The sequence below is a fragment of the Manis pentadactyla genome, chromosome 7 (genome assembly GCF_030020395.1).
Source record: "Manis pentadactyla isolate mManPen7 chromosome 7, mManPen7.hap1, whole genome shotgun sequence".
Classification (NCBI taxonomy): domain Eukaryota; kingdom Metazoa; phylum Chordata; class Mammalia; order Pholidota; family Manidae; genus Manis; species Manis pentadactyla.
The window spans coordinates 122,529,120-122,545,253 of NC_080025.1; the positions used below are offsets into that span (position 1 = coordinate 122,529,120).

The 16,134-nt window shown below is 35.7% G+C and overlaps 1 protein-coding gene across 3 annotated transcripts in view; it reads right to left on the reverse strand.

Annotated features, from left to right (window-relative positions):
• Window positions 1–392: 392 nt before the first annotated feature.
• Window positions 393–16,134, reverse strand: part of WASL (WASP like actin nucleation promoting factor) — a 73,907-nt gene continuing 58,165 nt past the window's right edge. For 2 of the 3 annotated variants that reach the window (XM_057504734.1, XM_057504735.1), the window contains 4 exons: window positions 11,413–11,430; window positions 7,695–8,212; window positions 4,096–4,204; window positions 393–3,028 (listed from right to left, as the gene is read on the reverse strand). In XM_057504734.1, the coding sequence (XP_057360717.1) occupies window positions 2,967–3,028; window positions 4,096–4,204; window positions 7,695–8,212; window positions 11,413–11,430 (707 nt within the window). In that variant the 3' untranslated portion in view covers window positions 393–2,966. The remainder of the gene's footprint in view (window positions 3,029–4,095; window positions 4,205–7,694; window positions 8,213–11,412; window positions 11,431–16,134) is intronic. The other variant, XM_036905600.2, reaches the window with a different exon arrangement.

Sequence of the window (16,134 nt, forward strand, 5' to 3'; positions counted from 1 at the left end):
TATTAAGAGCTATTTAAGTCCCACATGAACAGCTATATTTGACTTTTACTGAAACTACCAGTAAATGCCAATATCATTCTGATTTATGAAACTTCAACGTTTTTGGTATGTGAAGGAGTTCCAGTTTGACCTTGCAGTGTGAATGCTCTGTGCACCACAGCAGCGGCTTTCCGGGGAGCTGCTCAGCAGCTGTCACATTTCCCAGCAGGACAGGGTGTAACATTCTTTCCCTCACTGTGTTTATTTAACGCCACACTCTAACTCCTAGGGCATGCAGTCTGCGAAAAACTTCAACCAGTATCATTCCCTGCTGTATACCCTGGAGTATACTCCACAGTTTAAGTATTTTTATCATTTTAATCTCTTAATAACAAACAAATAAAAATACACTATTTTATGCTATTTGGGTCAAATTAATTTTATTATGCTCCATGATGAATTGCCACCAGTGCAACATCTTATTTACTATACATTTCAAAAAAATTCACATACTAAACAAAATTTCAGTTGATAAATGGAAACAAATGATTGAAAGTCTTTATGAATCTCATACATACAATATGTGGCTAGCTGAAATTGTCTATCACGTAGCATCTAGATATAAAAAGCCTCATGCTAGTTTGTTAAACGCGAAGGCTGTCAGACAATCATTTAGCTGGAGTATATGTGGGAAGCTTTCAGACGGCGCACAGGTAGAGTGCTGCCCGCGGGGCAAGGCGGTGGAGGGCTGACACATGCAACCTTTACATCGAAAGTGGATTTGGTCTTCGTGCCTGGACTGAACTCACAGCTGCTGTATTTTAACCAATAGTAATTTAGGCTTTGTGCAACGGCAACAAAAAAGTCTTTTTTTTCTTTAAGAAGAAAGAATAAATTCAATTACCTTTGAAAAATTTTATACCCATCTTACAGGCTTAAAATTGTGCTTCCAATTTAAAAATTATAAGTAACTCCAAGAGAACTGATGTCTCTGCTCAGAGCAAGCTCCTTGTAAATATTTATCGTACCAAAGTTAGCTGGGAAACCCTGAATTCCTTGGACAAAAGAGAGATCTTAAATTGGCATTGCCTTAAAGACATTTCTGGGACACTTAAACTGTTTTTATAATGTCAAAAAGAAAAAAAGAGTGAAGTGTTTAATATTACTCAAAATATAATAATGTTCTATTTACCATTTGCACAAATTCCTAACTTTATTGGTTAGTAGTTGTTCAGCCTCACCCACACCAGACTCACTTAGCTCAAGTCACAATAAAAATGGGAGTAAGCAGAAGAAGGTTTCCAGCAGCAGAGGGCACTGTTTTTGCAAGAAACAGAAAGTCTGGACTCTTTCCCATGTGCTTAAATTACTCTTGCAAGGAAGTTAACATTCTTTGAATAACTTAACTGTTTTACTGCACCACTCACTGCTTTCAACAACAAAACCTTTTAAATTATTTCTTACGATAACTAGATGCATGATCACTAGAGATTATGTGATAACTGGTTAAAAATTCAAGCCACATCTTGCAGGTCCAGCCTGTCAAGATCATGCCAATACTAGATTTTGGTCGGTATAATTCTAGAGAGCTTAATTTTTAGTTGGATATTGTGACTACAGTAATGAAATACATTTGGAACTACATTCTGCATATGACTCAATGTGAGAAAAATATGTATCTGTATTTAAATCAGATCATTTTTCTACCTATAATTTAAAGTAGGTAGGTATATGATAATTAGCGCTATAAATATGAAACAACCACCTTTAGGCAAATTAGTGTACTGTAGAGAGGCAAGGAAACCCTAATGTCAACACATCACTTGGTATATATAACAAATGTGCAGGTTGTAAAGTTTTATTTTTAAAAAACCTTATCATTCAGTTATGTGTTTCAAGAAACTTGATACTGGGATCACCAATCTTTTAAGAAAAACTGAACCTTTCACCTGATATTTGACAAAAACCTTGAGAAATTATCAAATTAAAAAAAAATAGATCCAGCATTATAGTATTTGTCAAGTAGATTAGATTTTATGGTTGGTATTTCTGAACACCTCAATCCACACAGATTGCAAAACTAAAATATATAATTTTAAAAAGGTTGATTTTATGATATATTTAACCAAATAGTGAAGTAACCATAATATACAGCCTGCTTCAGATCATGTAGAATGAAATTACCCTGGAGACCTCCCAAATCCCAATAACTTAAATAACTTTTCTGTTTTAGAATACCAAAAATATTTTTTAAATTTTTGCCAAAAAGAGCCTGCCACATTTGCTATAGCATAAAAATAACCTCAGTCAAGTACAGATATGCAAGGGCTCCTTATGATTCCAGCCTCCACATGCCACTTCTGTACAACAGGCAATATTGCTGTAAGAGGTGTGTTACTGACATTCCTGACTGGCATCTCTGTAGTGATTTTATGTAGAGCATATTGCTAAAATTTGAGAAATAGCATTAATGTAGTGATGTCTAGAGAACTGTGCAATGTATCAGCTTTGACATTCATGTAGCAGTGTGTTCAAACGGAGGGGCTAAATAAACTGAGGTTTGTATCACTTAAAAAAGAATGTAGTGCTATACTAGATTTTAATAAGAAAATTTTAGGTACAGAAAAAGTAGGGTATGAAAATAGTGTTTTCCTTCTGGCATTATAACTAAATTACATTAAGGTTTTTGTCAGTCTCACATATAATATTTAAACTCCCTTGTTGATGGAATGAAAAATATTCACAAATTAAGTGAGCATCCTGGTGTAAACTTGCACACAATTACAGGGAGTAAGTAGCTCTGCAGACATTATGACAAACCTTTACAGATTAAATGAGGTATTGCACAGATTAATTAAAAAAAAAGCAAAAAGGCAACAAAAATATACAGCAAATTGGTAAAACATTTACATGATAATTTTACAGAATCCATAGACAGAAAGTAGTGTTTAGTATTTCACCTTAAAAATATATATATAATATATAGATCAGTCTTCCCATTCATCATCATCCTCAAAATCTTCTTCATCGTCTTCATCCTCATCTTCATCTAGAAGAAAGTCATTGAGACAGACAAAGCACATGTATAAATAAAAGAATACTATATAATTGTTAGGCGACTCTCCAATTATTCAACTTGTGAAACATAAACCATTTGATTCTTGGAGGAACTTATTTATTAAGATAGTTTAAAATGAATCTAATATACATGTAAAGAGGTGATGGTGAGCTGAAAATTAGAACAGGAGTCAGAAAACTTTGGTTCTAATCCCACAGTATCAATGTAACAAATTTCAAACTGTTTCTGTATGTGTAAAATCACATTTGGGTTGGCCTCTCTGCATATAATACTCATACGCTGCAAACCCAATGAAGCCCCCTTTAATGATTTCTTTAAAGAAAAGTTGTAAGGAAGATAATCGACATACTTGTTCAGCTACCAATTCCAGTTACAATTCCACTGATAGGCAGGAACCTCAGTGATGCTTAAGCCATAACAGAAAAAGAAGGCAGTCCCCAAATCCAGTCTCCTTTCTAACTTCCACTTCTCTCTTGAACCAACTGACACTGGTCGTTCCAATGACCTTTTGTTGCTAAAGCTAAAGTTCAATACCTGTTCTTGTTTTCTTGATCTATCACACATTTGATCCAGATGATCACTCCATCCTCCTTCAAACACTTCATCTGCCTTCTAAGTTACCATATTTATATCCACTTTGATGATTTCATCCGATTACCTAGGTTCTCAGCCCCAACTCTCACAAATGAGGGAAACCTCCTGAATTTCTGAGATCACAAGAATGTCACAGGAATGAGTCCAGAATCCCAAGCCATTCGCCTGGTTGTTTTCCAGGCATTCTATTTGTATTTCCAGTACAGGAAACAAAACTTCCATTTTTCCCAAGTTGTTCTTCCAACTTTTGGTTACAGCTATGGTGTCCTGGCATCCACTAAGCTTCAGGTAGTCTAGTCACAATGGCAAAAATTATTTAAACTATGTATGAGTAAGTTATTTAACAGCAGGGAAAAAAGCTAGCCAAGTCTGAGTAATGAAATAAAGTGTAAAACTTCAAATATTCAAATTTATTAAATATACATATACACATGCAAATATACCTGAAGAATGAATGGCTTTGCTCCTTTTCTGCATCACTTCCATTAACGCACCCACAATTCCTGAAGTGGGTGCGGGTGTTGGCGGTGTAGACTCTTGGCCATCAGATACCTTAGAAAAGAAAGTTAGAAAAAGTGAGCAATACTTAACAAGAAAAAAAAAAGTAGATCTAGCGTATTATGCTGAAGTCTCCAAAATTCTTACTTTCTTAGAATCACTTACAATAAAAGAAAAGAGGAAGAAAAAGAAAATAAAAGGGAAAGAAATAGAGAAAGAGAAAGAAAAGGGAAAAGGAAAAAAGGAAAAGGAAAACAAAGATAAGAAAAAAAAGGCAAACAATGAAGCTCAGGACAGAATTAACTACATTAAGAAGAAATAAACTCTTGCCTTGAAAGAATTACTCAGGATTTATTTCCTCTGCTTAATGCAGAAGCTATAGGCACATTTCCAAATTTAGAATAACCCAACCTTCCCCTGAATAACGCTTGCCCTTGTAGCTGGGTTACCTCTGTTCATTCTAATACACAACGCCTTAGCTGGTGAAACATTAAACTACTATCAAGGGACTAACTTGTAAAACTAAAGTAATATTAACTCTTAGAGTTGTTGGGTGAGAGGCACCCTTAAGATATCTAAGAGCAATGTTGTATTTAAACTTCATATGGCATAGTTATAAATATACATAAATGACAAATATTGTAATTCAAAATGACCTTTCTCATAATATATAACTTCTCTTCAGGGAGATCAGTTGGGTAGCTTTCAAAATATACTTACTTACAAGGCAACTAATTATCCCTAACTAACATACTTCTATCTAATACAAACTATATTTGGGGGAAACAAAATCAGTATCACAGGGTCTCATTAGAATTTAACATCTATACAAAATAATCCCTGATTACAACACTCATTAATAAAGAGAGGATACTGGAACTCTGTAGAGATTCAGGGTTAAAAAAAATTAGAAAGTTCTGCTCTTAAGTATACTTAACTAAAATAAGCAGTCACTTATGTAAAATCTTCATTTTGTTCAGTTTGTCTCTACTCTTATATTATCCATGTAAAGGTATAATATTGGTAATATTAAAAACAAAGCAGCATAGTTGTTCTAAATAATGACACATGTATCTATATAAACCATTTCCTAAAGAAAAATTATTAGGACAAACTTTTCATTTTGGTCTTTACAACTCTTCTAATACTACCTATCTTTCTAGACATAAAGATCTTTTTTTCTTTTAAAATTATTCAAAGTAGTTCCCTACAAGATACAGACTTATTATTAGTATTTAGGTCTTAGAGACTGCATATTAACTATTAATAGTATAGAAGTGCCACAAATGAAAAAGACAAAAGAAATCATTGCAGAGCTTTGGATTTTAGCCTGAGGCTCTCAGAGAAGTTTAACAGCAGCAGAAGAGGCTTTTGACTCCCTTTAAGCAATCTGGGAACACAAAGCTGAGAGCACTGCAGGAGCCCAACGCTGTCACAAACATGTTCCCTGAGGCTCTTGGACATAGTGCTAGCTGAGGTACAAGGGACACAGGATTCACAAGGCATGTAAGCGAATACTTACGTACTTCCTGCCAGCCTTTTAAAGTAAATCTGTGGCTTTATGTTACTCACACTCACCATTGAATAAACTGATAATTTATATAGACTATTTTAAGAAACAACTAGGAATTTCAACCACAGAATGGTTTTTTTGAAATAATGGACTCAGATCACATGTATAATGTGCCAATAATTCACTGATAATGCCCTCTACAATAATACTCTGAATGCGATCCAAAAGTAAGTGATTAGTTAGAATAAAAATGACATACATTTAGAATGGAAACTATTTTTCTCTCTCAAGAAACTTACAGAACAATCTACAGGGATTTTGTTTTTGTGGGATGGATTGGGATAAGAAGTGATGATGGGGAGAGTAAATAAGAAATTTAACTCACCAATTTTAAAAATTAAGAATGCAAAACTTAATTCATTAAAAATAACACATTATCACTAAATCAGAGAAAGAAATAAAAGTTGCTTGTGGAGGAGAGAGGAAAAGAGAAACAAATGGTAGGTTAGGAGTGGGAGGTGTGGGAATGAGAGTGACACAGGAGCTACCACAGATTCTAAGGTAAGCACTGAAAGTACATGACCCCCATTAAACCCGCTATTCACCTGGGCTTTGGTCATTTTGACACTAATTCTCCATGCTAACAACTATTCAAAGTTCCTCAAATGCTCCTGAGAAATCTTTAGTCTGAACTAAACAAGCAGGAGGAGCAGAGATGATTGTTCACAAGCTATAAGTATCATCCTGAATACGTAATCAAGAGGAAATTTAAATATATTTTAAAGATCAGAAGGTTTTTTAAACCTGTGCTGTGCTAATGTTTAAATGTTTTCATTCAATTACGGATGGATAGTGTTCTGTATCCATCCCTGTCTTCCTAGCCAAAGCTTCTGAGATTTAAAGTTAACTCAATTCCCCACATCACAAAATTATTTTCAACTAAAATCTCATTTATTCTCCATGTACTACATAGAAAAGTCATTACCTTCTGAAATTCTGCAAAGCAGATGTTCCTCTTGGAACTGACAGACTACATATAAAGGCCCAGAAGGAGGTATGTGAATGTGAGCAAGTCAGGCTCTAGGGCAGGGGTCGGCAAACTACCGTCCACAGGCTGAATCTACCTGCCCCGTTTTTGTACAACTTTTTAAAAACTACGAATGATTTTTAAATTTTTTAATGGTTGAAGGAAAATCAAAATAAGAAATTTTTTGACATTTCAAAATTACATGAATTCAAATTTCAGTGGCCATAAATAAAGCTTTACGGAACACAGTCACGCCCGTTCACTTACATACTGTCTATGGCTGCTGCTTTTGTGGTACTGCAGCAGAGCTGAGCAGCTGCAACAGACACTATATGGCCTGCAAGCCTGAAGTATCTACTATTTGGTCCTTTAAAGAAAAAGGTTTGCCACCCTCTGCTCTGTAAGATTAAATGATCAACTCCTTTTCCAATTCAGATTCTAAAATTATCTGCCATCACTATCAGACTTCTTCCAATTTTCTGTGGAGTCTGATTGTCTATTAATCTGAATTTCAGAATACAGAAACTCTGGAATATCGTTTAGTTTTCATGAAGTTAATAGTCTGAATTTACCAAGGTAATTACAACTGGCTTCATGAAGGGCTATTTTTACTTCTCCATAGTTTTAATAAAGATTTTTCTTTAAACATACTTTTATTTAAAAAGTAGGTCTAAACCAATGAATTGCAAACATACTGTAATATTCCATTTATATGAAGTTTGAGAGTAGGCAAAACTAATCTATGGTTTCAGAAAACAGATCAGTGATTCCTTCTGAGAGGGGGACTAACTGGGAAGAGCCATGAGGGAACTTTCTGGTTGATACTGTAATCAGGCATAGGCATAAATTTGTGTATTTTATAATATGTAAAAATACCAAATTCATGGGGTTAAAAAAGTGAACAAAGAAATTAAAAATGTATATACTTTTCAAAGACGCCTTATAAATAAGTTTCAAATTCCATTAGGACAGATAGTCTAGACTGAAAAGGACAGCTTACTTACAGATTTCAGCTGAATACCCTGCCGTATCTGGTCTAAAAGTGCATCCCTTCCAGAGCAAGACACTGGTCGACTGTTCTGCTCCACCTTTTTTAGCTGAGCACCCTCTCTAATTTGATCTAAAAGAGCTGCTTTGCTTCCGGCTGGAGCTGAAACTGGCTGGTCACCATCGGATGGGAGGCCAGGGGGAGGTGGCGGCCCTGGCGGAGGCGGAGGCGGAGGTGGGGGTGGTGGGGCCACGGACCCAGCCGTGGACAGGGGTGGCGGTGGCGGCGGAGGCCCTGAAGGTGCGGAAGAGGGAAGAGCTGGAGGTGGCGGAGGGTACATCCTATTTGGTGGAGGTGGAGGGACTCCCGCGCCCGGCCGGGAAGGCGGCGGTGGTGGCGGTGCAGCGGCGGGGGCTCTGGACGGCGGCGGCGGAGGGGCGCCTCTTCCCCTGGCTGGAGGGGGAGGAGGGCCTGAGCTATGTGGAGGGGGGGGAGGCGGCGGCCCTCCCCTCGACGGCGGTGGAGGTGGCGGTGCTGAAATATAAACAAAAAAATAAAGAGTGCTTTCTACCCCACAAACATCATACTGGCAAAAGCAACCCATTTCAACATGCATACAAAAAAATAATGCAAGAAAAAAAAAAGACCTCATCTTTGTATTTTATTTTGCAAAGGTATCTGAGCACAGATGGTAACTCACAATTCTATTGGGGAACACTCAGCTAACAATCATTTTCCTGTTGTCGCTTTAAAAAATACCAGCTAAAACTGTGGAATTTAGTTTTTCGGAATCAGTACTACTTCTGAAGGTAAGGGAATAAATACTTTCTTATATTAGTAACAAACATAACGAAGTTAAGTATTTTGGTCAATGAGCATTACTTTCCATTTTAATAAAAATTAATGGGTACTTTCCTTTAAAGAATCAAGTCTATTTAGTTGTTTTATGAAATTAATTCACATTCAGAATATAACCAATGTAGCATAACCCTTTAAATATATTTAAGTTAATCTGAGCTAAACCTTAATATTTTCTTTTAAAATGTAAACCTTCATAACCAAACTTACATTTGTACCTTATAAAGTCCTTTATTTTCTGCATATATAGAGTATCTATAATATTATATAATATGTAATATGCAACAATATATAATATCCTGTATTTCTAAAAGATGCTCAGCATTCTAGTGATGGCATTAAGGGAAGTTGGTTGCTCAGATGAAATGTTCAACTACTTATTCAGGAAACATGAACTTACTATTAACAAAATAAAAGGTAATTTCTACATATTTTAAAATTAAACTAAACTAATAAAGTATTAACATTCTTCTGGTAATAATGATACTGACTAATGATATTCAATATCTGAGTAATGATATTCTTTTCTACTTATGTGAAAACTTAAGAAATAACAGAGCAACAAATTCAAAGTACATATTTATTATATTTCCAGAGGCATGGTTCTACCAACAGTATACACATATTATGTAATAATGAACTTCATTTTTCCATTCAAAGACTGAATAGAAAAATTAACTAAAAATCCTAGAATCCCTAACAGTTATTGGTATTTACTGATAGAACCGATAATATATTATTGATGGATATATTTCTAGTCTATACAAATATAAATACCTACCTAAATTATAGTTAACAGTCTTAGATGCTTAATAATGCAATGATAAGAGAAAGGGAAAAGAATCCCCACACTTCAAAGGAAATAAAACAGTATCTTCTAATTTCATTTGGGACAATCATGAGAAACATGCTATAAAATACACTATCAAATATAATCATAAACATTAGGTAAAATATGCAGAAAGGTCAATACGCATAAGGGTATTGTCTCCTGGCACAGGAACTTTTAAAGCTGGAAATAATATATGGCTGCAAACACAACAGTTATTCTACTTAGATGTAGGCCATCACAGAGGGAAGCTCCCACGATTTATACGAAAGGCATATTGGAGATATGGTGTTGGAGGTAAGGTTTGCTCAATTTTCTTACTGGATCCAAAGCAAGGAAACTTAAACTTACTAAAAGCAAAATCCTTTTCTAACATACTCATAATTTTCTAATAAGAGGGCATGGGGTATATGTATTACATATGCTCCCTTGAATAAGACAGTACATCAAATTCTTCAAGCAGAAACAAAAACTCCATTTTAAGCAGTTTTAGGTTTATATTTCAAATACCGATGATATTTGTCTAAACTGGCATTTTTATGATTTAGTTGTTTGTTAATCAAGAAAAAAAGGACCCATCATATTCTACTACAAAAGATAGTATAGTCAGTCCTTTCTTGTGGTTTCACTGAGGACTCTGAATTCAAATCTTCAATGTGTAAAATGATGTATTATTTCAGTAGAAAGAATTGAAGTTCTTTTGAACTTGCAGTAAGTATACTTATTGGAATAATTTGGGGCCCAGCTAATATCCACTTAGATAGACAGTAAAGCATTGCTCAGGGAAAAGGAAAACCTTTATTTTATAGTGAAAGAATTACATTTGCATCCAGTTTCAGTACAGCAGAAATTTAGCATTTCTATTCTTTTGAAAAATGACTGGAAATGTTTCTATATTTTTGTAAAGAAAACACTTATTACCAACTTTCTATTTTTATAGTCTGTATTATATCTACATAAGAAGGGAAATATGCAAAAGACATGCCATATCCCAAGGTAAAAATGTTATTAAAGAGTTAAGACAGGAGAAGAAAGGAAAGATAGCATGTTAGGTTCACATGCACAAAAGCATCTGATAAGCAGACACCACACACTACTATGAGGAAGTTGGATAGCCTACAGATTTTCAAAACTCGCAGAGTGATCACAAACAACAGAATCAGAATAACTAGTATTTCTTAGATCTTTAAAATAGAAATAAAGTGAAATACATGAAACAAAAGTTGTAACAAAAACTTACTAACAAAACTTAGTTAAAAAGGAAGAAAGCCTGATGCTTATAGAGAAAACTTTGTCTTGATGGTACACTATAGAGAAAAGCTGATATACCTAAAGATAATTATTACTTCAGATCAATATTAAGAGTAATTGGTAGATATTGCTCTAGATATTCAATTTTTATCTGGAATTATAAATAGAAATTATGAAATAATTATAAGCATAAATTTTAAAATAATTATAAAATAAGAAAACACTATCAATTAAAGACATACAAACCAGTATTGAAAAGAAATACAATATTATAAAATTCAGGGAACATTAAAGAGCTGTTCCCATACACTCTCATCAAGATAAAACAAATCGAAAAATGTTACTCAACACAAATTTAAATTTATGGGAATACTGACAGATCCCTAAGTAGGCATTTTTATTTACATTTACACGCTTACATTTAGTCCTCCTCATTGCCCCAAAATTAATGTAAATATAGGCTAATGAAATGTCAAGTATGAAAAGCAATCACTAAAAAAATGTATAATAAATAATAATAAAAACAACAGTGATGCTGTGGGATGAGTTGTTTTTAATAATCCAGAGGATTTCAAATTATCTAAATTACAGATGAAATAGGAGCTCTAACTCATATAGAAATAAATTTTCCTTTTACTTTAGTATCTATATGCCCAAACATTGGTATAATACAGGGCAGAAAACGTCACTGGATGTTAGATATGGAGGCAGTTAACTTGATACTTTGTCTGAAAACAAACACATCACAGCATGCAAGATTTAGATCACCAGGTCAAACAACACCCCACATACATACCACTCCACTGTGGTGGACCTACAGAGCAGATGATGATGAGTTAATGGACTTGGAATAATTGCACAGACACACAGAAAAAGACATATCAGAAATCCCAATTCTACTACATTTTATAAACCTGATTACATGCTTTCACAAAATGAGTTTCAAGAGATTTGATTTTGTAGGTTTTACAAAACATATTTTAAAGACAACTTCATAAACTTCTAATTTTTTTTCACACTTCTCAACATATTATATTCTTGCCTAGAAAACATTTCCTTAAAAATCATTAACTTGTTTCCTTACTCCTCCTCTAAAAAAAAAAAACTTACCTTTTATAAAATCATTCTTTAGTATATAAAAGGTTCCAAGCTGGGAGTTAGATTCTTGAGTATAAGAATTTAACTTTGTTTCCAAAGTATGTTTTTTTAATGCCTATGTATTTTTGTCTGTTAGAGGTAATTCAACTGGGGAGGGACCTTGTCTAATTTGATGTTTTTAAAACAACTAGAATAAAAAAGCACTAATAATAAAGTTAAAAAACAAACCCAGAGAAGGCTTTCAAGGATTGGATTAAAGACGGTGATGTGAGAGGAGAGACAGGGGCTTCCTCCTAAAACTGGATACAATTAGAAAATACAGTTGGCACAACTAATCGTGAGAGAGCAACAGGAAAGAGGACAGCGTCAGACTGCACACACCTGGAGATAAGAGCAGACCTCACCGAACGGGGTAACATAACAGAGCAGTGGCTCCGCGGGACCCGAGCCCTTCTCCCACCCAAGCTCACTGCAGGAGGAAGAGAAACGGAGCAGGGAGGGAGTGGAGGCCTGAATACCTAGCTCTGGAGATCTGCTCGGGGAGCACAAACCTACATTTCATGGTGCTTTAATGAGACTCGCATGACTACCGGGTTGGAAAGTTGATACAGGTGAGGTTCCTGGGGAGACTGGGATTCCGGCCGCTTGTGGAAAGCAGGGATCCATATCCAGCTGCTCTGGGACAAAAACTTACACCTGTGTGATGGGCCCACTGGCTCAGGCAGTGGAGACAGGCACAGCAGCCAGGAGGTGGGGAACAGCTCTTTCCTCCCCCCAGGTACCAGTACCGCTCCCCTGCGACCCCCGACATTGCTTCAGGGGCTGAGCAGCTCCAGAATAGAGCTTCTGGACACTAGAGAGCGCCATATACAAATCTGAAACACCAAAGGAACCTTGTCCAGAGTAAAATTATTAATACAACTCCCGAGAAAGATTTAAATGATATAGACCTCGTGACTCTTCCTGAAAGGGAGTTCAAAATAAAAATCATCAACATCCTAATGGAGGTACGGAAAGACATCCAAGAACACAGGAATGAATTCAGTTCAGAGATCTAATTGTTGAAGAGCACGATGGAGGGTATTAAAAGCAGGTTGGATATGGTGGAGGAGATGATAAATGAAGTAGAAACCAGAGAAGAGGAATACAAAGAAGCTGAGGCACAGAGAGAAAACGGATCTCTAAGAATGAAAGAATATTGAGAGAACTGTGTGACCAATCCAAGCGGAACAATATTCGCATTATAGGGATACCGGGAGAAGAAGAGAGAGAGAGAGAAAGGGATAGAAAGTGTCTTTGAGGAGGTAGTTGCTGAAAACTTCCCCAATCTGGGGAAGGAGATAGTCTCTCAGGCCGTGGAGATCCACAGATCTCCCAACACAAGAGACCCAAGGAAGACAACACAAGACACATAGTAATTAAAATGGAAAAGATCAAGGATAAGGACAGACTGTTAAAAGCAGCCAGAGACAGAAATAAGATCACATACAAAGGAAAGCCCATCAGGCTAACATCATACTTCTCAGCAGAAACTGTACAGGCCAGAAGGGAGTGGCATGATGTATTTAATGCCATGAAGCAGAAGGGCCTGGAACCAAGATTACTTTATCTGGCAAGATTATCATTTAAATTTGAAGGAGGGATTAAACAATTTCCAGATAAACAAAAGCTGAGAGAATTTACCTCCCACAAACCATCTCTACAGTCTATTCTGGAGGGACTTCTGTAGAGGGAAGTGTTCCTAAGGTTGAATAGCTGTCACCAGAGGTAATAAAACCACAGTAAAGAAAGTAGAACAGCCAATTACAAAGGAAATGCAAATTAAATTAACTGTCCCCAAAGTCAATCAAGGGATAGACAAAAAGTACAGAATTTGATACCTAATATATAAAGAATGGAGGAAGAAAAAGGAGGAGAAATAGAAAAGAACCTTTAGATTGTGTTTGTAACAGCATACTAAGTGAGTTAAGTTAGACTCTTAGATAGTAAGGAAAGTAACCTGGAACCTCTGGTAACCACAAATCTAAAGCCTGAAATGGCAATAAGTACATACCTATCGAAAATCACACTAAATGTAAATGGACTGAATGCACCAATCAAAAGACATAGAGTCACTGAATGGATAAAAAAACAAGACCCATCTATATGCTGCTTACAAGAGACTCACCTCAAACCCAAAGACATGCACAGACTAAAAGTCAAGAGATGGAAAAAGATATTTCATGCAAACAATAGGGAGAAAAAAGCAGGTGCTGCAGTACTAATATCAGACAAAATAGACTTCAAAACAAAGAAAGTAACAAGAGATAAAGAAGGACATTACATAATGATAAAGGGCTCAGTCCAACAAGAGGATATAACCATTATAAATATATATGCACCCTACACAGGAGCACGAGCATATCTGAAACAAATACTAACAGAACTAATGGAGGAAACAGAATGCAATACATTCATTTTGGGAGACTTCAACACACCATTCACTCCAAAGGACAGATCCACCAGACAGAAAATAAGTAAGGAAACACAGAGGCACTGAACAACACACTAGAAGATGGACCTAACAGACATCTACAGAACTCTACACCCAAAAGCAGCAGGATACACATTCTTCTCAAGTGCACATGGAACATTTTCCAGAATAGACCACATACTAGGCCACAAAAAGAGCCTCAGTAAATTCAAAAAGATTGAAATTCTACCAACCAACTTTTCAGAACACACAGTTATAAAACTAGAAATAAATTGTACAAAGAAAGCAAAAAGGCTCACAAACACATGGAGGCTTAACAACACGCTCCTAAATAGTCAATGGATCAACGACCAAATTAAAATAGAGATCCAGCAATATATGGAAATAAATGACAACCACAACACAAAGCCCCAACTTCTGTGGGACGCAGCGAAAGTAGTCTTAAGAGGAAAGTATATAGCAACCCAGGCATATTTAAAGAAGGAAGAACAAACCCAAATGAATAGTCTAACGTCACAATTATCAAAATTGGAAAAAGAAGAACAAATGAGGCCTAAAGTCAGCAGAAGGTGGGACATAATAAAGATCAGAGAAGAAATAAATAAAATTGAAAAGAACAAAAAAACAGAAAAAAATCAATGAAACCAAGAGCTGGTTCTTTGAGAAAATAAACAAAATAGATAAGCCTCTAGCCAGACTTATTAGGAGAAAAAGAGAATCAACACACATCAACAGAATCAGAAACGAGAAAGGAAAAATCAAGACGGACCCAAAAGAAATACAAAGAGTTATTAGAGACTACTATGAAAACCTATATGATTAAAAGCTGGAAAACCTAGAAGAAATGGACAACTTCCTGGAAAAATACAAACTTCCAAGAATGACCAAGGAAGAAACACAAAATCTAAACAAACCAATTACCAGCAAAGAAATTGAAGCAGTAATCAAAAAACTACCCAAGAACAAAACCCCCGGGCCAGATGGATTTACCTTGGAATTTTATCAGACATACAGAGAAGATATAATACCCATTCTCCTTAAAGTTTTCCAAAAAATACAACAGGAGGGAATACTCCCAAACTCATTCTATGAGGCCAACATCACCCTAATACCAAAACCAGGCAAAGACCCCACCAAAAAAGAAAATTACAGACCAATATCCCTGATGAACATAGAAGCAAAAATACTCAACAAAATATTAGCAAACCGAATTCAAAAATACATCAAAAGGATCATACACCATGACCAAGTGGTATTCATCCCAGGGATGCAAGGATGGTACAACATTTGAAAAATCCATCAACATCATCCACCACATCAACAAAAAGAAGGACAAAAAACACATGATCATCTCCATAGATGCTGAAAAAGCATTCGACAAAATTCAACATCCATTCATGATAAAAACTCTCAATAAAATGTGTATAGAGGGCAGTTACCTCAACATAATAAAGGCCATATATGATAAACCCACAGCCAACATCATACTGAACAGCGAGAAGCTGAAAGCTTTTCCTCTGAGATCGGGAACAAGACAGGGATGCCCACTCTCCCCACTGTTATTCAACATAGTACTGGAGGTCCTAGCCACAGCAATTAGACAAAACAAAGAAATACAAGGAATCCAAATCGGTAAAGAAGAAGTTAAACTGTCACTATTTGCAGATGACATGATATTGTACATAAAAATCTCTAAAGACTCCACTCCAAAACTACTAGAACTGATACCAGAATACAGCAAAGTTGCAGGATACAAAATTAACATACAGAAATCTGTGGCTTTCCTATACACTAACAATGAACCAATTGAAAGAGAAATCAGGTAAACAATTCCATTCACAATTGCATGAAAAAGAATAAAATACTTAGGAATAAACCTTACCAAGGAAGTAAAAGACTTATACTCTGAAAACTGTAAGACACTCTTAAGAGAAATTAAAGAGGACA